The 27,289-nt window shown below is 42.2% G+C and overlaps 2 protein-coding genes across 5 annotated transcripts in view; both read right to left on the reverse strand.

Moving 5' to 3' along the window:
• Positions 1-7,754, reverse strand: part of UBN2 (ubinuclein 2) — an 81,537-nt gene extending 73,783 nt beyond the window's left edge. For 2 of the 4 annotated variants that reach the window (XM_047762951.1, XM_047762949.1), the window contains exons 1-2: positions 7,044-7,753; positions 902-994 (exon numbers count right to left, since the gene is read on the reverse strand). In XM_047762951.1, the coding sequence (XP_047618907.1) occupies positions 902-994; positions 7,044-7,523 (573 nt within the window). In that variant the 5' untranslated portion in view covers positions 7,524-7,753. Of the gene's footprint in view, positions 1-901; positions 995-7,043 lie in introns of all 4 variants that reach the window. The other 2 variants (XM_047762953.1, XM_047762952.1) reach the window with 1 other exon arrangement.
• A 12,325-nt stretch (positions 7,755-20,079) lies between these two features.
• Positions 20,080-27,289, reverse strand: part of IFT56 (intraflagellar transport 56) — a 48,307-nt gene continuing 41,097 nt past the window's right edge. The window contains exons 17-18 of the mRNA XM_047763552.1: positions 24,544-24,677; positions 20,080-21,988 (exon numbers count right to left, since the gene is read on the reverse strand). Coding sequence (XP_047619508.1) covers positions 21,877-21,988; positions 24,544-24,677 — 246 coding nt within the window. The 3' untranslated portion in view covers positions 20,080-21,876. The remainder of the gene's footprint in view (positions 21,989-24,543; positions 24,678-27,289) is intronic.

Below are 27,289 nucleotides of genomic sequence, written 5' to 3' on the forward strand. Positions count from 1 at the left end.
AGATTGAACCTGCATCCTCATGGATTCCAGTCATGAGGAGCCACATGGGACCTCCCTGCACATGAATTTTTAAGGTAAGCAAGGCACAAAGAAACTTCATGCTACTTCTGATCAATTCTGACTCCAGTGGCCTAGAAGTATGCATATTAATTCTCTTAAATTCTTCTTTTTTGCTTTTTAGGGCCATACCCGTGGCATATGGAGGTTCCCAAGCTAGGGGCTGAATCGGAGCTACAGCGCCAGCCTATACCACAGCCATAGTAATGCAGGATCCGAGCCATGTCTGCAACCTACACCACAGGTCATGGCAACGCCAAATCCTTAACCCACTGGATGAGGCCAGGGATCAAACCCACAATCTCATGGCTTCTAGTTGGATTAATTTCCGCTGTGCCATGACAGGAACCTCTAATTCTCCTAAATTCTTAAAGGCAAGAATACTTGAGGACTGTTACACCAAAGGAATTAAAGTAGAATTCTCAAAGCATGGCAGCACAAAGGGCAAAGGGTGAGAGAAGATAGATCTGGATATGCAGCCTCATTTTTGCCACTGTGTGACCTTAGATCAGTTACTTAACCTTAGGCTCAGAGCCTCATTTTCTTCATGTGTAAAACACAATCAGTATTATTTACCTTGTAGTGCTGTTATAAGGATTGGATATTATTATGATAAGCAAATTGCCTGAACTCTAGGAGTACAATAAATGGTGGCTACTATTATATCCACCACAAACCTATCAGAATCTTTATTTGACCATCTAACCATTTATTTGGATTCAATCTATTAAAACAAGATAATGCGGGCAATAGATACGATCAGCCCTCCCAACCAGTCACAGGAAAAAAAAAAAAAATAGGCCAAAAGGATAAAATTAGGTAAGTGAAGAGTTTTTATACTCACATATTTCATTTCAAACTTCTTAGCCAACATTTCCACTTCTTGCCTCTCTTGATGATCATCATTAAACGGGTCTTCCGTGTAAACAGGTTTCTTCTGATTTAAAGCGAATGAGGAAAAAAATAGAAGTATTAGTATTACTTCAACCACAGTTGAATGTATCTTTATTTATTTTGGGGGCGGGGTGGGGGGTGGGTTATGGCTGTAGCTGTGGCATGTGGAAGTTCTGGGGCCAGGGATCAAACCCACACCACAGCAATGACCTGAGCCACAGCAGCGACAAGCCAGATCCTTAACCTGCTGAGCTACCAGGGAACTCTGAATTTAGGTTTAAATTTAATAAATGAGTCAATTATTCCAAATATTAACAAACAGGTTAGAAACATTAAAACGTAACTAGAAAGGAAACTAATATGACATTGTAAATCAACTACATTTTAAATTTTTTTTAATTTTAAAAATTAAAAAACAAAAAATTGAAGGGAGTTCACTTCATGGCTCAGTGGTTAACGAACCTGGCTAGAATCCATGAGGATGCAGGTTCGATCCATGGCATCGCTCAGTGGGTTAAGGATCCTGTGTTGCTGTGGCTGTGGCAGTGGCTGGCAGCTGTAGCTCCAATTCGAACGACCCCTAACCTGGGAACTTCCATATGCTGCAGGTGCAGCCCTAAAAAGCAAAAAAGTCCAAAGTTAAAAAAAAGTAACTAGAAAGAAATGTTGCTTTGTAGCAAAAAATATTTGCAGTTTTAATGAATTCTCACACATTCTTAAGTTTTCTGGCGGTTACGAATTCAACAGTTCAAAGTGTCTTCATTCACAAAGTGATCTATGGTCACCCCATCCCAAAAAAAAGGCCAAAGAAACACGAGAAAATTAAGCAAAAATGAAAATCCCACTTATAACTCTAGTTTGAAATCTTCCCAACAAAGATTAACCCCTTCGGTCAGAAAATGCTTCTAAAAGGATATCTTGGTTATCATGTGCCCTGAGTTATCACTGGAGGATCTAGAGCTGCTACAGCTTTCTGTTGAGATCCAGTATCAACGGCCTCTATATACCTACATCCCATCAATGAACATCCTCCATTCAGGGAACACATACGACTTTTAAACCAGGCAGAAAAGTTAAATAGGTGAAAAGAGATTACATTATCATGGCTTCCTTCTAGCAGGGAGAATGAAAATCTATTATAATACATTGTTTTAAAAAACCACACAAGCTAAGATCTCACATTTACCATCTATTTGACCAAAACAAACAAAAGAATCACAATCTTCACTTGAGTTTACTATTTTCACAGACACACTTCATCTATATTTTTCCAATATACAATAAAGCCAAAGCAAGGTGCTACGTATGGATAAAAATGCTATTTTTATCTAATTATGAACTGACTAGAAAGTTTTAAAAAAGACTATATGTTTTCCAGCTTCAAGCAGGAAATAAAAATGTTACAGTGGAAATATTTGATAGAGATTTGCCCTGAAGGGCAAGAAAAAAGTGCAGAAGGGACAAAGACTTCTACACTTTGGAACTGAGATACTTCTTCCTGGCTGTAAAGATTGAGCTATGATTAATCTAAAAATAAGACAAAAAATATAAACAGAATGAATACAAAACAATTCATCATACCAAGAGCATGAGAATTAAAGGGATATGGAGTTCTCATTGTGGCTCAGTGGTAACGAATCTGACTAGTATCCACGAGGATGAAGGTGCGATCCCTGGCCTCGCTTAGTGGGTTAAGGATCTGGTGTTGCCATGAGCTGTGGTGTAGGTCGCAGACACGGCTCGGATCCTGCATTGCTGTGGTTGTGGTGTAGGCCGGGAGCTGCAGCTCTGACTTGACCCCTAGCCTGGGAACTTCCATATGCCATATGCCTCAGGTGAGGCCCTAAAAAGACGAGAAAAAAAAAAAAAAAAGAAAGCAGAGAATAAAGGGATAGATCTTAAAGCTTAAAGGAACTAATTTTTGAATCAATTGTTGAAATTGACGAGTCCTTTATTCCAACAGAAGTTATTAATGGAAAATATAAATATGATCTGAAAGGAAACAAACTAGCAGAAACAGACAGATAATGAAATAAATACTAGGCATGTTCTGGGTACAGACTTAACTTGAGATTTGCTAAGGACAGTAATCACCACACGCCTTGCTTGCCTTTATAAACTGTTCCTTTGTACTAGGTCTCATTACTGGTCTGAATACTAGGTCTTACTACTGGCCTGACCCATTTTATATCTGCAAATATAAACATATAAATATATATATATTTTACTAAGAATAATATCATATGCCACTCTAAAATATTTTGTGTAGACTTTATATAGGCATCAAAATTAAATCTTACTCTTGAGAGTCTATAAAAATAAATTTAAGAAAACTGACTCACTTTTCTTTCACAGTTAAGAAATAACACCTACTGACAATCAAGGCTCTAAGTTAGCTTTACATTTTCTAGGTGAAAAAGAGATCTGGTAATTAGCAAATATCAAAATTATGAACCACCGACAGGCAAAATGACACAATAATCTTGTCCTTTGATGTTAATGTATTAACACCATTTTCTGATCTTTCACATGTTATCTGAAATATGCAACCTGACAAGCAATAAAATACCACAGAATTCTGTGGTAACAGTATGATTACATTAACACTATTTTTCCTTTCATACTAAATGTTAAATTAATCATGTTCATATTTTCTGGCTTACCAAGAGTTTAAAAAGAATATGTGTATCAATTCCCCTGAACAAATTAATCTTTCAGAATAGAGATGAGTGCAATGCCTCAACCTCAATCAGGGACCAATATTCTACAGAGACAGCCAGGTTAAGGGTTTAGCTAACCAGTGTCCTGACACCTGGGGGGGGGGGTTGTTTTCCATGTTTTGCCAACATACACTCGTGTTTCCCCTTATTAATAAAGTTTGGGAAAATGTGATTGCCTTCTGTTAACTGGAGTTTTATTGTTCATTTTGTATTTATGAAGAGAGATGATTTAAATTAACCCCAGTATAGATAGTATGCATGTGTAACAGATTTTTTATACTTATACCTATCAAACAAAAAAATCTTATTGGATGCTAGACAGCTATTTCAAAATTTCAGAATCTTTTTTTTTTCATCTTTTTGCTTTTTCTTGGGCCGCTCCTGCAGCATATGGAGGTTCCCAGGCTAGGGGTCAAATCGGAGCTGTAGCTGCTGTCCTAAGCCAGAGCCACAGCAACGCAGGACCGAGCCGTGTCTGCTCGGACCTACACCAGAGCTCACAGCAATGCCGGATTCTTAACCCACTGAGCAAGGGCAGGGATCGAACCCGCAACCTCATGGTTCCTAGTCGGATTCATTAACCACTGCGCCACGACGGGAACTCCAAGAATCTTTTTTTCTTTTAATTTTACAGGATTTCTTTTCCTCCCCTTTCTACTCTTACCCTGCTATACAGTATGCTGTTCAATTACAATAGTTCAAAATTAAAACTATTTTGAAAATATTACATCATCACTAAAAATATAATGGACTCCTCCTGAGGGGAAGAAAAACCAAATTTGGGAACCACCAACTTTGCAGATTAATTTTATTGGTTACATTTTGCTTTTCTTGACCATGCTCATGGCCCATGGAAGTTCCCAGGACAGGGATGGAATCGCACCACAGCAGTGACAATACAGGATCCTTAACTGCTGGGCCAACAAGGAACTCCCTACATTTTGCTTTCTGATGGTTTCTCCTCCTAAAATTTCCTTTAATGGAAATGTGACACTTTCATTTAGAAAACTGTTTTCTACACTTTCTTACATAACAAATATGTTCATAAGAGTAAATCATAGGAAAATCTGGCAAATCTTTGTTGCAAAGGTACACTGTATGGATCTTTTTGCTTCAAATAATGACAAATAATATATGGCTGAAATATACAAGAAAACTGGACTAATATACCCTAAATTGATGGCATAAACTTAATTATTCATCCTTCTCCTACATGAAATTATTAGTTCTTACACTATCAAGTTAATAAGGTAGGTGTCAAAATTAATTTTATAACTAAAAGATACATATCTATTAGTTTATCATGGCATGAATATTACAGCATAAAGAGGATCATAACAGAAGTCTTTGTATTCCTACTAAAAATCTCATTTCAGTTCATTTTAGCAGGACTTTCTAAATGTAAACTATGTAAGTTAATCACAAGAAATTTTGGTTTTTTTTTTTTATTTTTTATTTTTTTTGTCTTTTTTGTTGTTGTTGTTGTTCTTGCTATTTCTTGGGCCGCTCCCGCGGCATATGGAGGTTCCCAGGCTAGGGGTTGAATCGGAGCTGTAGCCACCGGCCTATGCCAGAGCCACAGCAACGCAGGATCCGAGCCGCGTCTGCAACCTACACCACAGCTCACGGCAACGCCGGATCCTTAACCCACTGAGCAAGGGCAGGGACCGAACCCGCAACCTCATGGTTCCCAGTCGGATTCGTTAACCACTGCGCCACAACGGGAACTCCCAAGAAATTTTGTTTTATTAAGAATTGGTACTAATACAGAAAAAAATCCTAATAAAATGACATATGACCAGCCTCCTCATTGTAAAGTGGAGATAATGGTTCCTGTCTTACAGAGCTCTGATGGACTTAACTCCACAAGCCTTGTACCATACTAAGAACTCTGTAAATGTTAGCCATTAGTATGTATTTTTTTTTCCAAATATAATCACCTGTAATTTATGAAGCAGATTAGGGAGTAAAACTGAAAACCTACTTAGATTAGAAGATCAGCTATGGTACAATTTATTGGAAAAATGCTCCCATCCAATATTCTCGAAATTATTTGGGGGGAAAACGGCATTGCTTTATAAATAACAAAGGCACTACAGTGAGTCTAAGGGGCAAAACATTATGTGGAAATGACCAAAACGATCTGTACCCTTAACAATTCATTCTGGTTGCAAACCCTGAGTAGTGATTTGACCACACAACAATAATGTGTAAAAAAAAATGATCAAAAGATTAGTTTGCCTTAAAATAAAATCTAGCAACACTGTTTAAGATGATATTTTAAAAACTAAGTCATTCGTATCAATGATAACTGAAAATGAAAACAAAACAGGTGACTTCTAGAATCCATTAGACCTGTGCAAAACGTAATAAAGACCACAGTCTCTAAACAGCAGAGGAAATTGTCCTCTTATTGCTGTTACTCTATCATTTTCTTTTCTAGTTTACTTCTGAAGATCATCAACCAACAACAATAAAAATTACAGTTACCAACAAACCTCCCTCCTACCTCCATTGTTTACCAGTTCCACCAAAGGCATAGCTATATATTTTCAGCAAAGTTTTTTTAAACATTCAAAGCTAAGATTTTTTCCCCCATCATTTCTCCAAAAATTACAACGGCGAAGCGCAATATCCTCCAAGGTCCTATACACTAATGATACGCACTCAAATGAGAATATGATGGTAAGCACCAAATAAAACAAGACTGACATCCTCCTAATATGAACAAATTGCAGAGAAAGCAAAGCTTAAACGGTGTATCAATATCAACACAGGGCTGAAAAATAAGGTACCAGATAACTAACCCACTTATCCTTCATTCCTAAAGTGGAATCTTTAATCTGAAAAATTTTTAGATTACTTTTAAATCTCCTTCAATTGAGAAAAATACCCCAGGCTCCGAAGCACATCTCAACGCTGAGCACAACAAATAACGACGAAGGTGAGGATGATATTGGAGGGGTTACACAATCTCTCTGCTTCAGACTGGGGGGCGTGTCCCCCAAGGTTTTCTCTTCCTTTCTACTGAAAGCACCGTTAGAGCTCCCCTAGCATAACCCAACAACGCAACTTGCAGGGCCCCCAGATTTTGTGGGGAAAGCAAAAAGAAAAAGCTGGCTAGGAACGGCGTTTGGAGCGGGCTCACGAGGGGGGCTCGATGGAGCCCGGTGGGAACCACGGCCAACCCTAGGGAGCAGAGGAAAGCAGCACCAACCACCCACCCATCCGCTCGGCCCCTGCCCCCTCCAGCCACCCTCCGGGGCGACCCGAGATGCTCCAGGTGGGCGTCGGAAGGCGAAAACCACTGGGGAAGGAGGACGGGTCCTGAGGCTCCCGGGGTCTGGGGGATGAGGGAGGAATCTCCTGTACCCGTTGTTCTCCGCACAGTAGCAGCTCCGGGTAACTGAACTCCACGCAGCTCTCGTCGGTGGGATCCTTGAGCACTAGCTCCAGGCGTACGGTCTCCCTCGGCGGCCTCTGCTGCGGCTCGGCCCGGGAAACCGACTCCCGCGGCGGGGGCGGCTGCAAGTGCAACTGCGGGAGCGGAGGCGGCGGCGGCGGCGGCGGCTCGGGCCGCGGGGGCTCGCGCTGCAGCGACATGGGCGGCTCGGCGCGGCTGACCTCGCGCTGGGGGAGCGGCTTCTCCCGCGGCGGGGGCTGCGCGTCCGACCGGGGGGCAGCCTCCCGCGGGGCTAGCTGCTCCGGCCGGGCGGGCTCGCGGTACGGCTGCGGCTCCAGCCGGGGGGGCTCGCGAGGGTATTCGGGCTCGCGTTCGGCCCCCGGGTACTCGGCCTCGCGCCGCCTCACCGGTGACAGGCTAATAAACGCTACTCTGCGTGGCTCCGCCATCCCCACTGTTCTGGCCCTCTGCCTTCGCTCGAGCCGGCGCTCGTTTCTTCGCCGAGTTGTTTGCCTGCCTGCCCTTCCTTTTGCTCTCCGTCGCTTTTCTTCCCTCCACCACCCTCAGCTGTCTCCGCCGACGCCACCGTGAGTGCGGACCGTGCCCCCTTCCCCGCCACTACGTTCTGATGGGCTGCACCGCCATCGCCAGGGTCGCCGCAGCCGCCATGTTGGATCCCCCACATAAATAGAAGCAGGCCGCTGAGCGGGCGCATGCGCAGACGGCAGACGCTCGCATCCACTGTCGTGGCTGTGGCTCAGTTTTCCTCTTTTTCTCCCAACAGTCTGGAGTCCAGACAGGTCAGCGGAAGTGACGTCATGGCAGGCCTAGTTTCCTTGGAAACGGGGACGCCGTCTGCGCCCTTCCTCAAGAGGAGGGGTCTGGGGTTTCCTAAGAAGCTTTCCATTCGCTCGGGAAACTGGAAGCGCGCGTGGGGCTCGACCGAGGGCAGAAGTTCGGATGTGCCTACGACCGACCTAACCATGGCGCCCGGTAGCGCCCAAGCACATGCCTCCCGCCCTCGCTTCCAGAGTTGGGGATGCGGGGAAAAGGCAGAGGAACGAACGCATGGACCTGCCCCGAGTCGGCCCACATAGTCCGCCCGCAGTCCGAAGTATCAGGGAAGAAAGGAAATGGCTAACTCCAGCCGGACTCGCTCTGCGACTTCTCTGCGCCAAGCGCGACACTAACTGCCACAGGCCTCCCTTTCCTACACCGGCTTCTGTTTTTCTCGCCCGGCTATGGCAGGAATTGTGTGACACGGTCGTAAAATGCTCAGTAACGTTGTGCAGTTTGGAAATTGAAGAGACAAATGAACACTTCTGGGTTTGTTCATAAAGTCTAAGCTGTTTATAAATTAAAAAAAAAAAAAAAAAACCCTTCCCAACAGTTTGTTTTGTTGCCATTTTAGGGATGTACTCTCTTGAAAGCAGAATACTAAATGACCCATTTCGGATAAGGGAGGAGACTTATTTGGGAATACCTTGTAGGCACGCCTGTAATAAACTAATTAGAATTCATATTTAAAAGAATGGGAACTAGGAGTTCCCGTCGTGGGGCAGTGGTTAACGAACCCGACCAGGAACCATGAGGTTGCGGGTTTGGTCCCTGCCCTTGCTCAGTGGGTTAACGATCCGGCGTTGCCGTGAGCTGTGGTGTAGGTTGCAGACGCGGCTCGGATCCCGCGTTGCTGTGGCTCTGGCGTAGGCCGGTGGCTGCAGCTCTAATTCAACCCCTAGCCTGGGAACCTCCATATGCTGCGGGAGCGGCCCAAGAAATAGCAAAAAAAAAGACCAAAAAATAAATAAATAAATAAAAATAAAAGAATGGGAACTATACTCAATATTTTGTAATAACCTGTAAGAGAAAGGAATTTGAAAAAAACACATATATGAAACTACCATCAAATTGTAAATCAGTTATTTAAATTTTTTTCAAAAAATAGTGTAAAGTCCAAAATAATGAGTAGTATTGCCCATTTAAAATCCGCAGCTGTTAATTTCATCAACCAGATTAACAATGTTAACACCAATTGATGACTCTTTGAGTCAGTGTGATGTCACAGACAAATTCCTACTAGATGGGTTTTTTAATCCCTCCTATTACTTTCCCTATTTGTATAAAGATGGTGTTGGAATGGGATGGTTCCAGTGGTCCCTCCCAGCTCTCAACTGCTAATACAAAATCCTACGTAATTTTTCGGAGTACTGAGGGCCTTTGAAGGGGCTAGGAAAAAGCCGAAGTCAATTCTTGTTCAATGCAAAGTCAGAATCTTTGTCTAAAATGTTAGATTATCGGAGTTCCCGTCGTGGCTCAGCGGACAACCCGACTAGTATCCATGAAGGTGTGGGTTCCATCCCTGGCCTCGTTAAGTGGGTTAAGGATCCAGCGTTGCCATGAGCTGTGGTGTAGGTTGAAGACGAGGCTCAGATCCTTCATTGCTGTGACCGTGGTGTAGGCAGGCAGCTGTAGCTCAGATTCCACCCCTAGCCTGGGAACCTCCATAGGCTGCAGGTGCAGCCCCAAAAAGACAAAAGACAAAAAGTATACAAATAAATAAAAATAAAATGTTAGCTTATTTAAGATATGTAAGATATTGGTGTTATCCAGCTGTAATGCTATAAAATCAAGCATTCTGGGAGTTCCCTGCTGGCCTAGTGGTTAAGGATCTGTTGTTGCTACTGCCCTGGCACCTTTACATCCATGGCCCAGGGGAACTTCCTGCATGCTGTGGACATGGCCAATAAAAATTCAAGCTACTCATACTTTTTCATAAGGAATTACGATCTAAAACATCTTTATAGTAATTTTGATAATTTACAAACTCTCAAATCTCATTTTGAGGGCTAATGTGCAATCCAGAGTGTGATAATCTTGCACTTATTGAGAAGCATACTTACAGAAAAGGGGCAAGTCAATCCAACTCTTTAATAGCTTTCCATTAGTGTTATATTCTAGAGGCAGAGCAGCAGAATTGTCCTCCAAATCCTCTCTGTCATCTTCCAAAGAGACCTTAGCAATAAGCTTAAAATGGCTGCCTCATGGAGTTAAAAAATAGAAAAAACCTAATTGGCAATAGCAGAGACAAACAGAATTAACATAATTAGGTAGTATCATGAAGGTTCAACGTCATGTTAGTCCTTTTTATGTTAGTCCTCTCTAAGGAAGACACATTTAAGATGAGAAATGTCTTGGAGTTCCCTGGTGGCTCAGTGGGTTAAGGACAAGGTGTTACTGCTGTGGCTTGGGTCACTAATGTGGCTTGAGTATGATCCCTGGCCTGAGAACTTCCACAGGTGCAGGTGCAGCCAAAGGGTGGGGAGGGAAAGACTAGAATGTCTTGGGTAGATCCAAAGGAAGAGTATCACAGAGAAAGAAAACCAAGTGCAAAGTCTGTGTAGAAAGTGAGCTTGGTGAATTGGGAGGAAGGTCAGAGTGGCTGGGGTGCACTGAGCAAGAGGTGGAAGGATGCAGGAGACAAATCTGAGAGGGAGCTAGGGGCCAGCTCACAGAATGGCATAAGGAGTTTTTAACTTTTACTATAAGTAAAACCCAGAGCCAGTGGACAATTCTAAGTAGAGGCGTAACATGATCTTAAAAGCATTTCAAAAAGTAAGAGTAGTCAACTGTATTGAAAGCCACCAAGTCCAGAAAGATGCAGACAGGGAGATGATTCCTGTATTCGACAAAAAGATGATTGGTGACTTGAGCTGCCCTTTTTTTCCCCCCAAATTCTCAATTCAAAGATGGCAGAATAGAAGGACTGGAGCTCAACTCTCTCATAAAAACAACAAAATTACAACAAATGCTGAAAAACCTTCAACAAAATGGAATGAAAACTTTCAAAAAGATATCCTACTCCAGAAAACAAAGATGAGGCCGCATCAAGAGGTAGGAGGGGTGATTACTCAACATAAGCAACTCCGTACCTTCTGGGTGGGAAGCACAGGCTGGAAAGTAACTGTATCACAGAGACTCGCCTACAGGAGTGAGAGTTCGGAGCCCCACATCAAGTGCCCACACCTGGGGATCTGGCACTGGGAGAAAGAGTCCCCGGAGCACCTGGCATTGAAGGCCAGAGGGGCTTGTGAGCAGGAGCTCCACAGGACTGGGGGAAACAGAGACCCCATTCTTGAGGGGCACACAGGCAAAGCAGAGGCTCCATAGGATTCTGGGTCAGACCTGACTGCAGTTTTTGGAGAATCTCCTGGGAAAACAGGGGGTGACTGTGGCTTGTTGTGGGGGAAGGACATTGGAGGCAAAGGTCTCAGGAATACAATATTCAATGGCAAGTGTTTCTCTGGAGGTGAGCATTTTGGGAAAATCTGGCCCCACCCATGAGCACTGAGAAGCCCCAGGGCAAACAACAATCCAGGTGGGATCGCAGCCCCGCCCCTCAGTAAACAGGCTGCCTAAAGACCCCCCAGGCACACATCTGCCTCTAATCTCACCCAGAGACAAAGCCCCACCCACCAGAAACAGAAATCACCCCACCTACCAGGGGGCAGGCACCAGTCCCTCCCATCAGGAAGCCTACAGCAAGCCCCCTGTACCAACTTCAGCCACAAGGGGAGCAGCCATCAGAAGTAAGAGAGGCTACAGCTCTATTGTCTGCAAAAAGGTCACCACACCAAAAACCTATGAAAATAAAAATAAAAGACAGAGAACTATAACTCAGATAAGGGAGAAAGAAAAACCCCCAGAAAAACAGCTAAATGATCAGGAGATTCTCAGCCTCCAGGAAAAAGACTGTTGATGCTGAAGATGATGCAAGACACTGGAAATAAACTGGAGGCAAAGATTGATAATTTAGAGCAAACGTTGAGCAAAGAAATCCAAGATTTAAAACTTAAGCAAGCAGAGATGCAAAATATAATAACTGAAATAAAAAATTAATTAGAAACAAGCAACAGCAGAATATAGGAGGCAGAAAAACGAATAAGTGAGGTGGAGGACAGACTAGTGGAAATCACTGATGCGGAACAGAAAAGAGAAAAAAGATTGAAAAGAAATGAAGAGAGTCTCAGAGAATTCTGGGACAATGTTAACTGCACCAACATCCGTATTATAGGGGTGCCAGAAAGAAGAGAGAGAGAAAGGAACAGAAGAAATATTCAAAGAGATAATAGCTGAAAACCTCCCTAACATGGGAAAGGAACCACTCATTCAATCCAGGAAGCACAGTGAGTACCATATAAAATAAACCCAAGGAGGAACACCCCAAGACACATATTAATCAAACTGACCAAAATTAAAAACAAAGAGAAAATATTGAAAGCAGCTAAGGAAAAGAAACAAATAACACCCACGGGAACCCCAGTAAGGTTATTGGCAGATTTTTCAGCAGAAACTCTGCGGGCTAGAAGGGAGTGGCATGATAGAAGAGGCAGGATAGAAGGCACACAGCAAATCTTGGTTGACCAAACCTTTGCTTTCTTTTTGGCTTTTTAGGCCTGCACCTGTGGCATATGGAGGTTCCCAGGCTAGGGGTCGAATCAGAGCTGCAGCTGCCAGCCTACACCACAGCCACAGCAACGCAGGATCTGAGCCGGATGAGTGACCTGTACCACAGCTCAGAGCAATGCTGGTTCCCCAAACCACTGAGCGAGGAAAGGGATTGAACCTATGTTCTCATGGATACTAGTTGAGTTCATTACCACCAAGCCACAACGGGAACTCCTCTTTTGCCTTTTGAATATTGATGGCATTTTCAATACACATAGCCCACACATGGACACTTTGTACCCCTCTCCACCAATACTATTGGATCAATTTTTGGTTGAATCAGTTTAGTGCTGACAGTTTTATGACCATACCAACATTTTTATAGCTGAGCCATGAAGTATATTATTATTTTCCCTTCCTGCATACCTTAATAACTGTATTCTCATTTTCTTTTTTTTTGCTGAACCCATGGCATGCGGAAGTTTCTGGGCCAGGGACTGAACCAGTGCCACAGCAGTGATAACGCCAGGCCCTTAACCCACTAGGCCACCAGGGAACTCCCTGTTTACTTCATTTTCAATACAGCTTTTCCCAAACTCTCACCCAAACTCTCTTCTCAATATGTTAACAAATAAGGTATTTTTTTCTACCCTTTTTTTTTGTCTTTTTAGGGCCGCACTTGCTGTATATGGAGGTTCCCAGGCTAGAGGTTGAATCGGAGCGATAGCTGCGGATCTACACCTCAGCAACCTACAACACAGGTTACAGCAACGCCAGATCTTTAACCCACTGAGCGAGGCCGGAGATTGATCCTGCGTCCTCATGGATGCCAGTCAGCTTTGTTTCTGCTGAGCCACAATAGGGACTCCCAAATAAGGTATTGAATTTATAGTCACAAATGAGTCTATCCTGATGCTTTCTGATCTGTTCCTGTCTGTATTGGTTGATCTCTGGGACTGTTGCACAGCTGTCTTGAAATGTTCCCACCCTTATTACAGGCATTCCCTTTACCCCCTCTTAATTCAGAACCCCCTTGTCTTTTCTTCAGTTTGTTCCCATATTTTTGGTGGAGCACAAAATTCAGGAGCTGATATCATTTTATATACATGTCTGAACAGATATTTGCTCTACTACATACTTGAATGACAGTTTCAAGTTGGAAATAATTTTTCCTCAGAATTCTGGTTGGTTTTTTTTTTTTTTAGGGCCACACCTGCGGCATATGGAGGCTCCCAGGCTAGGGGTCCAATCGGAGCTCCAGCTGTCAGCCTACACCACAGCCACAGCAACACAGGATCTGAGCCGTGTCTGCGACCTACACAACAGCTCATGGCAACGCTGGATCCTTAACCCACTGAGTGAGGTCAGGGGTCGAACCCGCGTCCTCATGGATCCTATTTGGGTTAACCTCGGAGCCGTTCCCTGGACAGGAACTCCATTCCTCAGAATTCTTAAGGCAAGGCAACATTGCTTAAAAGCTTCCAGAGTTGCTATTGAGAAGTCCAAGGCCATTCATCAATCTGACTTTTGAATGTTTGTGTGCAACCTGTGCCTGCCTCCCCCAGCAGCAGCTTTAGTTCTCTTTGTCACCAATGTTCTTATAATTTTCTTTTTCAGTTCTGCTGACATGCTGGACAAATGCCTAGGTCTATTCCCAGTCTCCAAATAGCAGTTTGTGACCGTAGAGAGTGAACATGAATTTAAAACTGGGATTCTTTTTTAAAATTAGCTTTTTTAGGGAGTTCCCATTGTGGCTCAGCAGTAATGAATCCACCTAGTATCCATGAGGACTCTGTTGGATCCCTGGCCTCGCTCAGTGGGTTAAGGATCTGGCATTGCCATGAGCTGCGGTATAGATTACAGATGCAGCTCGGATCCCAAGTTGCTATGACTATGGTGTAGGCAGGCAGCTGCAGCTCTGATTGGACCCCTAGCTTGGGAATTTCCATATGCAGAGGGTGTGGCCCTAAAAAGACCAAAAAAAAAAAAAGCTTTTTTACCAAGAAATATATATATATATTTAAAGGATCTATATACAATAATATAATATATATGTTACATACACATTTGCCAAAACTCATACAACTGTAAAAAACATAAATAGACATTTCATGACCTCTCCAGTCGTTGCCCAGAAGGCTATTTGGCCATTTACTTAGTTGACAGTACACTAAGGAATACTCAGCTCTTATGAGGACCGAGAGATGCGGGGTCCTAGTTGACACTGTTATACAGAGACCCAGAATGCATCACGGTCCCACTACTGGACTAGGGGGGCCAGGTAGTAAGTGCAGCCCTGTCTGGTCAGTGGGCCCACTTGGGGGTCATTTCTCCTTCCTTTAACATATTATCCGCATTTGCACACTTGTTAGTTAGAGGAACCCCAACAATGGGTCCTCACTCTGTGAAGACAGCCTTTAAGGTACAGTGGAGTGTGAATTATTTTGTACCAAATTAAATGTCAAAGCATCATGCTTATTATGTAATGACAGTGTGAGAGTGCCAAAAGAACACAATATATGCCACATTACTGCAACAGCAGTCATCATAGTATTTCCAACTCAGAGGAAAGCAAATTTTTTTTATTATAGTTGACTTACAATGTTCTGTCAATTTCTGCTTTACAGCAAAGTATACACACACACACACACACACACACACACACACACATCCATTTTATCGCATTATCCTCCATCATGTTCTATCACAAGCAACTGCATATAGTTCCCCGTGCTATATGGCAGGATCTCATTGCTTATCCACTCCAAATGCAATAGTTTGCACCTACTAACTCCAGACTCCCAGTCCATCCCACTTCCTCCTCTTCCCCCTTGACAACCACAATTCTGTTCTCCATGTCCTTGAGGATTTTTTTTTTTTTCCTGTTGGTAGGTTCATTTGTTCCATATATTATATTCCAGATATGTGATATCATATGGTACTTGTCTTTCTCTTTCTGACTTACTTACTTCACATACTATTAGAGTCTCTAGTTCCATCCATGTTGTGGCATTATTTTGTTCTTTTTTTTTTATAGCTGAGTAGTATTCCACTGTGGCTATGTACCACATCTTCTGAATCTATTCATCCATCAATGGACATTTAGGTTGTTTCCACGTTTTGGCTATTGTGAATAGTGCTGCTATGAACATAGGGATGCATGTATCTTTTTTTTTTTTATTACTCAATGAATTTTATTACATATATCTTTGTTTTGTTTTGCAGACTTTTTATTCTTGGGCTTCTTTTATTTTTTTTCATTTACTCAATGAATTTATTACATTTGTAGTTGTACAATGATCATCACAATCCAATTTTATAGGATTTCCATCCCACAACCACAGCGCATCCCCCCACCCTCCATATTACATATATCTTTTTCAGTGAAAGTTTTGTCCAGATATATGCCCAGGAGTGGGATTGCTGGGTCATATGGTAGTCCTATATTTAGTTTTCTGAGGTACCTCCATACCGTTCTCCATAGTGGTTGTACCAATTTCCATTCCCACTAACAGTGCAGGAGGGTTCCCTTTTCTCCACACCCTCTTCAGCATGTATTCATTGACTTGTTAATGATGGCTATTCTGACCAGTGTGGGTGTGAAGTGGTACCTTATAGTAGTTTTCATTTGCATTTCTCTAATAATTAGTGATGTTGAGCATTTTTTTCATGTGTCTGTTGGACATCTATATATCTTCTTTGGAGAAATGTCTATTTGGGTCTTCTGCCCATTTTTCAATTGGGTTGTTGGATTTTTTTGCTGTTGAGTTGTGTAAGTTTGTATATTTTAGAGATTCAGCCCTTGTCAGTTGCATCGTTTGAAATTATTTTCTCAACTATTTTGAAGGTTGTCTTTTTTTTTCTTTATGGTTTCCTTTGCTGTGGAAAAGCTTGCAAGTTTGATTCAGTTCCATTGTTTTTTGTTTTTATTTCTGTTTCCTTGGGAGACTGACCTAAGATAACATTGGTAAGGTTGATGTTAGAGAATGTTTGGCCTCTGTTCTCTTATAGGAGTTTGATGGTGTCTTGTCTTACATTTAAGTCTTTAAGCCATTTTTAGTTTATTTTTGGTATGAAGGTGTGTTCTAGTTTCATTGATTGACATGCAGCTGTCCAGTTTTTCCAGCACCACTTGCTGAAGACTGTCTTTTTCCCATTTTATGTTCTTGCCTCCTTTGTCGAAGATTAATTAACCATAGGTGTCTGGGTTTATTTCTGGGTTTTCTATTCTGTTCCATTGGCCTGTATGTCTGTTTTTGTACCAGTATCACACTGTCTTGATGACTGTAGCTTTGCAATATTGTCTGAAGTCTGGGAGAGTTATGCCTCCTGCTTGCTCCCCCACCCCCCAGGACTGCTTTGGCAATTTGGGGTTGTTTATGGTTCCCTATAAATTTTTGGATTGTTTCTTCTAGTTCTGTGAAAAATGTCATGGGTACTTTGATAGGGATTGCATTGAATCTCTAGATTGCTTTGGGTAGTATGGCCATTTTAACAATATTAATTCTTCCAACTCAGGACGGTGGAATAGCTTTCCATTTCTTTGAATCCTCTTTAATTTCTTTGATTAATGTTTTATAGTTCTCAGCATATGTCTTTAGGAAAGCAAATTTTTTAAAAATTTGAAAATTTAAAATGACATTTGAGAATTTAAAATTTCACCACAGCAGAATTTCTTCACAAAAACAGAAAAATGAAAATGAGACTGCAACCAAAGTAAGTTTCTGAGCAGTTCATTTGTTAGCCGAGCAAGAAAAGCCATTTACCAATGGTGCGTTAATTAAATTTTGCTTTCAGCAGTCAATGAAAAATGTAACCAAAGAAAATAAATTAGACTTTTGGCAAGAACAGTTGTTCAAAGAGTTGGGGACATTGGGAGAAACGTCAATAGTCAGTTCAAAAACAAGGCCAATGATTCGAGTGGTACCCCTGGGCTTTTTGCTCTTGAGTCTACTTTGTCTGATTATTAATACAGCCACTCCAAATTTCTTGCTTTTGTTGTAGTTTTTGGCCACACCCCTAGCATACTGAAGTTCCCAGGCCCAGGGATCAAACCCGTGCCACAGCTATAACTAGAGCCACAGCAGTGACAATACTGGATCCTTAACCCTCTGAGCCACCAGGGAACACCATTCCAGCTTTCTTTTGACTAGTAGTTGTGTGGCATAATTTTGTACATCCTTTTCCTTTTCTTTTCTTTTTTTTTTTTTGTCTTTTTAGGGCTGCCATGACATATGGAAGTTCCCAGGCTAGGGTTGAATCGGGGCTACAGTTGCTGGCCTACACCACAGCCACAGCAATGCCAGATCCAAGCTGCATCTGCAACCTATACCACAGCTTGCAGCAATGCTGGATCCTTTAACCCACTGAGTGAGACCATAGATAGAACTCACATCCTCATGGATACTAGTCGGGTTTATTATTGCTGTGCCACCATGGGAACTCTGGTAGAATACTGTTTGAAAGTTATCCTAAAATAATATAAACCTGGAGTTCCTATCATGGTGCAGCAGAAATGAATCTGACTAGGTTGCAAGTTCAATCCCTGGCCTCCCTCAGGGGGTTAAGGATCCATGAGCTGTGGTGTAGGTCACAGATGCGGCTTGGATCTGGCGTTGCTGTGGCTGTGGTGTAGGCCAGTGGCTACAGCTCCAATTTGACCCCTAGCCTGGGTACCTCCATATGCTGCAGGTGTAGCCCTGAAAAAAAAAACAACAAAAAACAAAACAAAACAAAAACAAAAACAAAAAACCATATAAACCTTAGAAGTACTTTGTGAGGTGAAGAAGAGAGATGACTTCATCCACCATATTAAAGGAGTTACAAACATAGAAATTAGGAAATCATGAATTCATTTTTGCCATTGGGAGGTAAAAGTAACTAGTGCAGTTTAAGCTCACTTGCGTGTAATTTTTTAAGTGTACTGAGCTAAAAAGGAGGACAGCAGTCCTTCAGCTTCTGTGTCCGTGGATATATGCTGCACGAACACACACTACACAGGTGCTAGAAGCCTGTGCGTTTTGCTAGCTGTGGAGTTTCAGCATTCATTCTGATGGCTTCTCCAAATGAGGTAGGAGGTATCCTGTTTACATAGATACAAACGTTCCCATTGCTTATTTTCTCTCTCAATACCTTGTTCCTGTTGAGGACAACAATTGCACGTTACCATCTTTACCGTGTTTAGTTGTATATACTTCTGTTAGACTGAGCTCCTGAAGGATCAGGTCTGTACGTTATTTGTCTCCGCATTCCTAGCCCTGAGTATATATATGCTTGACACACCATAAAACAATAATTATATGGGAACCAGAATACACGGGCTCAGGTCTCATAAGTCCCCAGCTCTACCAGTTTACTACGTACTTAATTATTCAGTCAACACATATTTGGGAGCTTTCTATGTATGAGGCTTACACTATGCACTGGTCAAACAACTTCTGGAATGGACTGTAATGCAGTAAAGAGCCAAACCAGTATGACTGAGCAGGAACCACAAGCCCTAGTGGACAGAACTCCCGGGAGATAGCTGCTTTTCTCTCACAAGGAATAGCCTGTGGAGCCCAAAACTCTGTGTTCCCCCTTCGCTCTAGGGTCAGGAAAGAAAGGGGAGAAGACACATGACACACCAAGGGCTGCACTCGCCCTCAACAGAATGTGATGAATAAGAACCAAATAATAAACTTTAATTTGAACATGTTACACTGGAGTATATGAATTTTTTTGAAGTACAAAAATAATTAAAAAAATTTTTTTCCATTTGTAAGTTAACATCTGCTACAGATTGTAAAGAGTACACTGATGCCATGAACTGTGCACATTACACTACAGTCCTACGCCTGGACCTTCTCCTCTCTGTGCAACCCTTTCCTGCGATCACAAGACCCCGCCAAGATGCTTCAGAAGTAGCCATCCCTAATGACACAAGCGGACAGTATTTGTCTGAAACTAGTCTTTGTGGGTTTCCTGGCTCAAGTCTACAGATTAAAAACTTTCTTTTCCTTCATTTTTGGCCACACTGCAGCATATGGAGTTCCTGGGCCAGGGATCAGATCTGAGCCGCACTGGCAACCTATGCCAGCTGCAGCAACACCAGATACTTAACCCACTATGGTGGGCTGGGGATTGAACCTATGTCCCAGTGCTGTAGAGATACTACTGGTCCCACCGTGCCATGGGGGGAACGCCCAGATTAAAAACCTTTTAAAAAGTTAACCTAAAATTCTGGAAATTGCTCTTTTTGGAGTATTTTTTTTTTTCCCCAAAGACAAGAAAATGGTAAGGAGAAGCTAGATTATTCAAATTCAACAAAAGCTCATTTAAAAGTAAGTCACCATCGGAGTTCCTGTTGTGGTACAGTGGTTAATGAATCCGACTAGGAACCATGAGGTTGCGGGTTCGATCCCTGGCCTTGCTCAGTGGGTGAAGGATCCGGCGTTGCCGTGAGCTGTGGTGTAGGTTGCAGATGTAGCTCGGATCCCGAGTTGCTGTGGCTCTGGCGTAGACCGGCGGCTACAGCTCCAATTCGACCCCGAGCCTGGAAACCTCCATGTGCCACAGGAAGCAGCCCTAGAAAAGGCAAAAAAAAAGACCAAAAAAAAAAGTAAGTCACCATCAGTGGAAAAGCTTTCCAAGTAAAGGAAATTTGAAAATAACGGCAATTAACTGGAAGACAAATTTCATTGCCAAGAATCACTGGAAAGTGGTTCCATGTGCATTTTCCTACTATTATGTTTGTTCATATTTTAAGTGAGGTAAGTAAGAATCATAAGGATTCTTAAGATTATAGCAGGTTCTGTCCAGATCTGACTCACCTAGTATCTTAGATACCGAGATGCAATTATTGAAAAAACATGAACAACATAATGAGGAAATAGAAGCTTTGGCATATGAAAAATAACGTAACTTTGTTTTCTAAAATTCACTTATTCAGGCCAGTTTATTTTGATTTGTGCTCTGGATTGATTAGATCTGGGTCTAAATAACAGACTGGAAACCTGGCCATCTTCCTGAGCAGAGCTGAAAGAACCCCTTGCAACTGTCTGGGAGGCAGAGGTTCGCTGGGAGGCAGAGGTTCGCTGGGGTCACCGATCTCCTCCCCGCAGCTGCTCTGAACCCTGCCATGTGTACAGCGGCTGCAGCCACAGTGATGCTGGGGATGTGGGTGGAAAAGCTGACACGGTGCTTACAGGAATTCTCTGTCTCTAGGGCTTCAGGCAATGATGACTTTCAGTTCTCATGCTGGATAGGGATGACTCTGCACTTTCTACACCTGCAATACTGGTGTCTTAGCGAACAGAAAAAATTACAGAATGTAGAAACAAAGGTAATCTGGTACAGAAAACATGTGGGTCTATTGCCCAAAAATAGGTTGTGACCCTAAAAATGCTCAGCTGTACGATAGGTTTATGTTGAGAGAGCTCAGAAACATGGGGCTGGAATATGACTTAGACCAAGACTCCAGCCATTAGGAAATCCCACAAAGGGCTCCACATGACCCACATTCTGTTATCATCACATTAATAAATAAAATAATCTTTATGGCCCTACTTTTAAAAGTTGATGTTTATTCAGCAAGATATATGAAGAAAAAACCTATACCTGTTACGTTACCTAAAATATTATGGAGATGTGACTGATGAGATTTGTATACTTTGTGTCCTGAATATCTTTAAATATACTACACAGACTTTTTTTCCATAGTACTCACCTTTTAAAAAAACTGCAATATTTGTGTTACTCAACTGTAACATGTTACTGTCAACAAGAATTCAACTACTGAAAGAGTAATCCCACAAGCCTGTTATCTATTAATGACGGGACAGTTTGCTAAAGGACCTGCCTGCCATTCTTAGAATCATGCAGCTATTTATAACCTCCGCTCTCCCAAGGTTCAGAGATGCGTTATAAACCTTTTTATGGAATTCCCCAGTAAAACAGGGCAATGTGGGTAGATGGCTAAAATTAAGACGACAGAATGATGGCGACCCTGGAGCGTGAAAGGCGTTCGTTATTGTGGCTTGGAGAAAACGCCACGGGATGCTAGCATCTGTAAAGAGTTACCCCATCCTCCTCCAAGCCAGTGAACTAGCTAGGAGTACTGTGAGTATTTTTGGAAGAAAGGCACCAGACAAGTCCAAAGTCTTATTGCTCGTCGCATCATACAGGAGCCACAGCACGGCCTATGGCACTGAGATCTCCAGGAGGCTTGGTCTAGACAAGCCAGCCACTGATCTTGAGGCTGGAAGAACAGGGAAGGGAACAATAAAATAGAGGCCTGCACCTTACGTAAGCTTGAGGAAAATGCTTTGCAAGTTCATGTCAAAGTGGTGACTGGTTCTGTAGGCCTCCAGAGCCGTCTCAGACAGGCACCCGGTTTTCTTTGGCCCACTTCTTCATGATCCGGATGATGTACTCCACTTGGCTGTTACCCGTGCTTCTCAGTAAGTGGAGCACTTCTCGAAGGGTCTCTCTGAGGAAAAGGACAAAGTGTTTCAATAAAGAGTGCAGGTTAACAAGTAAAATAAACTCGTGACTGTTCTTCCTAGCCCGCTAGGACAGCATTTTTGCCTACTCTTTCACTGTGTATTCATAAAACAATTACAAACTTCTTAGACTTCTAGTCTTATGGTGCCATCATAAAATGGAAATTCTGTGAAATCCTTCTCCCCAGTCCAAGTTTTCTGTGTTTATCCATATCATCTATATACATGCTATCTTTTTGTCCTAACATGACATGAATATTTCCATTTCCATGCTTATTCCACATGACAGTACGAAGTGGGTTTGAACCCAAGGAGCTGGGTTCAAAGAGTTGGGTTCAAATTCGAGCTCTGTATTAAAGAGTCAATCGACTGTTTGAGTCCCAGATTGCTTCTTTAAGGTGGGAATCAGCTTAACCCAGGGGTAATCAAGTGGGTGTCACTGCCATATCCGTAGATTTTGACAAAGCCAGGAATAGATGATTTCTTAAAGAAAAACAATGCTAATAAACACAGCAGAAAGTTAAAGCAAATGTTCGGTATTTATATTTTAGGTAATTTAAATTTAAAATTAAAAACCGGAGTTCCTGTCGTGGCGCAGCGGAAACGAATGTGACTAGGAACCATGAGGTGGTGGGTTTGATCCCTGGCCTCGCTCAGTGGGTTAAGGATCCGGCGTTGCCATGAGCTGGGGTGTAGGTCACAGACAAGGCTCAGATCTGGCGTTGCTGTGGCTGTGGCGTAGGGAGGCAGCTACAGCTCCGATTAGACCCTTAGCCTGGGAATCTCCATATGCCACAGGTGCAGCCCTAAAAAGACAAAAAGACAAAAAATAAAATAAAATAAAAAAATAAAATTCATTTTTTAAGTAATACATTCTAAAACATTCCTATTACTTTATCAAATCTATAGATGACTGCCTATTGATCCTCTTCCTTAAGGATTTTCTCAAATTTTCTAATTTTTCCCTCAAGCATCTTCTTTCACCTTGCCAAATTATTTTCTATTTATTTTTATTTTTAATTTGTTATTATTTTATTATCTTTTTTTTTTGGATGCTAGTCAGATTCATTTCTGCTGCACCACGATGGGAACTCCTATTTTTATTTTTAATTTTTTTGTTGTTGCACCTGCAACATGCAGAAGTTCCCAAGCCAGGGACTAAGCTGGCACCACGGCGGTAACCCAAACTACGGCTGGGACAATGCCAAGTCCTAAACTGCCGGCCTACCAGGGAACTCCCTTTTAAATTTTATTTGGGCCTGGAAGTAGATACAAGGCAGGAAGTAAATTTTGATAATTATTTACTTGTAAAATAGTCATACGTCTTATTCATACATTAGTACAAATACATTCCATGAAATTATTTTCAAAAAATTGAATTTAGTTTTAAGCATTTTAATTGTTATTACAAATAGAGCTATATGCCACTTTATTTTATGTAGTCTAATGTCTCAGTATTTCCTGGAATATGAAAATGCAAAAGAAAAAAAAAAGAATTATTAACCACACCCATTCCATCCAATTTCTTTGAGATCTAAACTACAAGGCACAAGAACAAAGCCAAGGAGTTTCTTGGTGGGGTGGTGGGTTAAGGATCCAGTGTTGTCAGTGCTGTGCTATGGGTTTGGTCTTTGGCCTGGGAACTTCCACATGCCATGAATGCAGCCCCCCCCCCAAAAAAAAAGCCAATAGGCAAAGAGTTGACGAGATTGAAAAAGACATTGTCTATATGAAAGTGGCAGTTCATTTAGAGTCAAACATATATCTTGTTCTTAGACTTGAGAACTGTAGTATACTCAGTGTCCCCAATATACATACTTTAGAATGATCTGATTGATTCTATAAAATAAAAAGTCCTGGGAGTTCCTGTCATGGTGCAGCAGAAACAAATCTGATTAGCATCCGTGAGGACCCAGGTTTGATCTATGGCCTTGCTCAGCAGATTAAGGATGCGGCATTGTCGTGAGCTGTGGTGTAGGTCGTAGATGCAGGTCGGATTCCCAAGTTGCTGTGGCTGTGGCGTAGGTTGGCAGCTGCAGCCCCAATTCAACCCCTAGCCCGGAAACTTCCATATGCCTCAGGTACGGCGCTAAAAAGACACACACAAAAAAAGTTCTGGAAGAAAAAGTTCAGATGGAATATAAAACTTATGAGTTCTCATTGTGGCTCAGCAGAAATGAATCTGACTTGTATCCATGAGGCTGCAGGTTCGATCCCTGGACTTGATCAGTGGGTTAAGGATCTGGTATTGCCATTAGCTGTGGTGTAGGTCACAGACACAGCTTGGATCTGGCATTGCTGTGACTGTGGCATAGGCCAGCGGCTACAGCTCTGATTCGACCCCTAGCCTGGGAACCTCCATATGCACTGGGTGTGGCAAAAAAAAGGCAAAAAAAAAAGAATAGAAAACGTAACCTTTCATTTATTATTTTACAATGTCATTATAATTTTTAGTTTTCAGAAGATGTCATCCAGGAAAGAATTCTCATCCCTCAGGAACCAGCAAATGCATAGAGGCAGTGCCTCTTGTCTGTCTACTTACTTGGGTTCTCTTCCAGCTAAGATCATCTGGAATATGCCTACACAGGCGCCCCTCTTGCCTTCCCAATATTCAGGGTTGGGATCCAGCCTCTCTAAGACGTCAAAGGCTTTGGCTGAATAGTAAAACTGGCCCATCTGAATAAAAGAAAGCATTGTTGTAATACTTGTAGTCAAATATTGCACAGAAGGAAACTAAATGTAAAGATACCATGAAACATAACCACACAAAACAAGGGCATGGCAATATTTTCAACTAGCAAATTAGATAAATTTCAATTCCTTATTAAAACAAGAAGAAGGAAAATCACAGTTTGTGAATATGGGTTTGATAAATTAATTAATTAATTTGTCTTTTGTCTTTCTAGGGCCGCACCCATAACTTACGGAGGTTCCCAGGCTAGGGGTCGAATCAGAGCTACAGCTGCTGACCTACGCCACAGCCACAGCAACGTGGGATCCGAGCAATGTCTGCGACCTACACCACAGCTCACAGCCACGCTGGATCCTTAACCCACTGAGCGAGGCCAGGGATCGAACCCACGTCCTCATGGATGCTAGTCGAGTTTGTTACCACTGAGCCATAATGGGAACTCCTGGGTGTAATTTAAATTCCCTTACTTCTGTTAAATTTTCAACAATATAACATAATCTACATACAGTCTAGTTATGCTGCAATCAACACATTTGTCATTTCTTCCGATTATATTCTAATCTTGAGGATAAACTTTGATGCCTGGCATTTGAACTGGTTATTTTTCAGGTTTCCTCAATATATCCCTTTCATGCTGATTTGATCATGTTCAACCCAAGACCTGACCTTGTCCCTAAAGTCTCAGAATGTCTAAATGTATACTGACTACTATTCAAAACAGCAAATCTTTTTTTGGGGATTTTTAGGGCCGCACTTGCAGCACATGGAGGTTCCCAGGCTAGGGGTCCAACTGGAGCTACAACTGCCAGCCTACACCACAGCCACAGCAACACCAGATCCGACCTCAGTCTGCAAGCTGCACCACAGCTCATGGCAATGCCGGATCCTTAACCCACTGAACGAGGCCAGGGACTGAACCCGCATCCTCATGGATACTTAGTTGAGTCAGTTTCCACTGAGCCATAATGGGAATTCCCGAAACAGCTAATCTTTAAAACATTTAATTCATTTTGATAAACTTCTTTCCCAAGTATACTACATACTTCCTTGGCCTTGTAGAATATGCTGAATATCATTAAATTTTTCCTTAGATGGGTTTTCCTGATTAGCAATCATAAACGTATAGTGTTACCAGTTTCATTGGAGTCTTTAAGTTGTTGGGCAATCCTCTTACTCAGTGTGGCTTAGTTACTTCTTTCCTGTAAACTGTTGTTTTAAACCTTTGCCAATTTCCTTAAGATCTCTATTTCAGGGAGTTCCCGTTGTGGCACAGGGGAGACAAATCTGACTAGTATCCGTGATGATGCAGGTTCCGTCCCTGGCCCTGCTCAGTGGGTTGAGGATCCGGTGTTGCTGTGAGCTGTGGTGTAGGTCATGGACTTGGCTCGGCTCCCATGCTGCTGTGGCTGTGGTGTACACTGGCAGCTGTGGCTCTGGTTTGACCCCTGCCCTGGGAACCTCCATATGCTGCAGATGCAGCCAGAAAATAGCAAAAAAAAAAAAAAAAAAACCTACTGCACTCTTAGCTTAGTTTTTTTCCTATACTTCACACAGAAGATACAACCTTCCTTCAGTTCAATTATACTTATACATTCATTAATTCTTCCCTATTTTCTGCCTATTTCAAGGAACGAAGTATTCTTATTCTTTTTCAAGGTTAATCCATCTTCCTATGCTCTCCTAAAAATACTTTTTTTGATGAGGTAACACACCAAATGGTGCAGGAAACATAAATGTACAATGACCACAGTGTGAATAAAAATGTAACAATCACCCGGATCAAGAAATAGACCACTTACAGCAAAGCAGAAGCTCTCTGTGTGTCACTTTCAGACAACAACCCTCTTCTTCCCTATTTTCAGTAAGTACTAGGTTTTGTTGTCGTTGTTGTTGTTGTTTTACTGGCTGCACCCATAACATATGGCAGTTTCCAGGCCAGGGATTGAACCTGAGCCGCAGCTTTGACCTATGTCACTGCTACAGCAATGCCGGATCCTTAACCTGCTGCACCACAGTGGGAACTCCAGTACTAGTCTCTTAGGGTCATCAGTTCTTTGACTTTCTTCAGAGTTTTATCACCTACGTATACATCTTTAGACAGTATAATTGAGCGTTGCCTCAGTATTTTAGCTATATGAAATAATGCTATAATATTCTTTTGTCTTATACATGTTTTTATGATTTATCAATTTTGCTGCATACAGCTCCAGTTAGTTCATTTCAAAATACCTTTTTTTTGAAATAATTATAAATTTAGAGGAAGTTACAAAGACAGTAAGAGAGGTCCCATAGACCTTTCAACCAATTTTCCCCCATTACCGCTTACACAACTATAATGTCACGATATCAAACCCGGGAAACTGACATCACTGCAGTGAATGTGCAGACTCATGTAACCACCATTGCTGCCAAAACATAGAAGGATTCTATCGCCACAAAGCTATGCTACCCCCTTCAGGGTCACATGTACTCTCCTCCCAGCTTACCCTCCCTAACCTCTGGCAATCACCACTTTGTCCTACTTCTCCGTAACTTTGTCATTTCAAAAATGAAATCAAGCAGGATGGGACCCATTGAGATTGGATTTTTCACTCAG

This window comes from Phacochoerus africanus, chromosome 16 (assembly GCF_016906955.1).
Source record: "Phacochoerus africanus isolate WHEZ1 chromosome 16, ROS_Pafr_v1, whole genome shotgun sequence".
NCBI classification, from domain to species: Eukaryota; Metazoa; Chordata; class Mammalia; order Artiodactyla; family Suidae; genus Phacochoerus; species Phacochoerus africanus.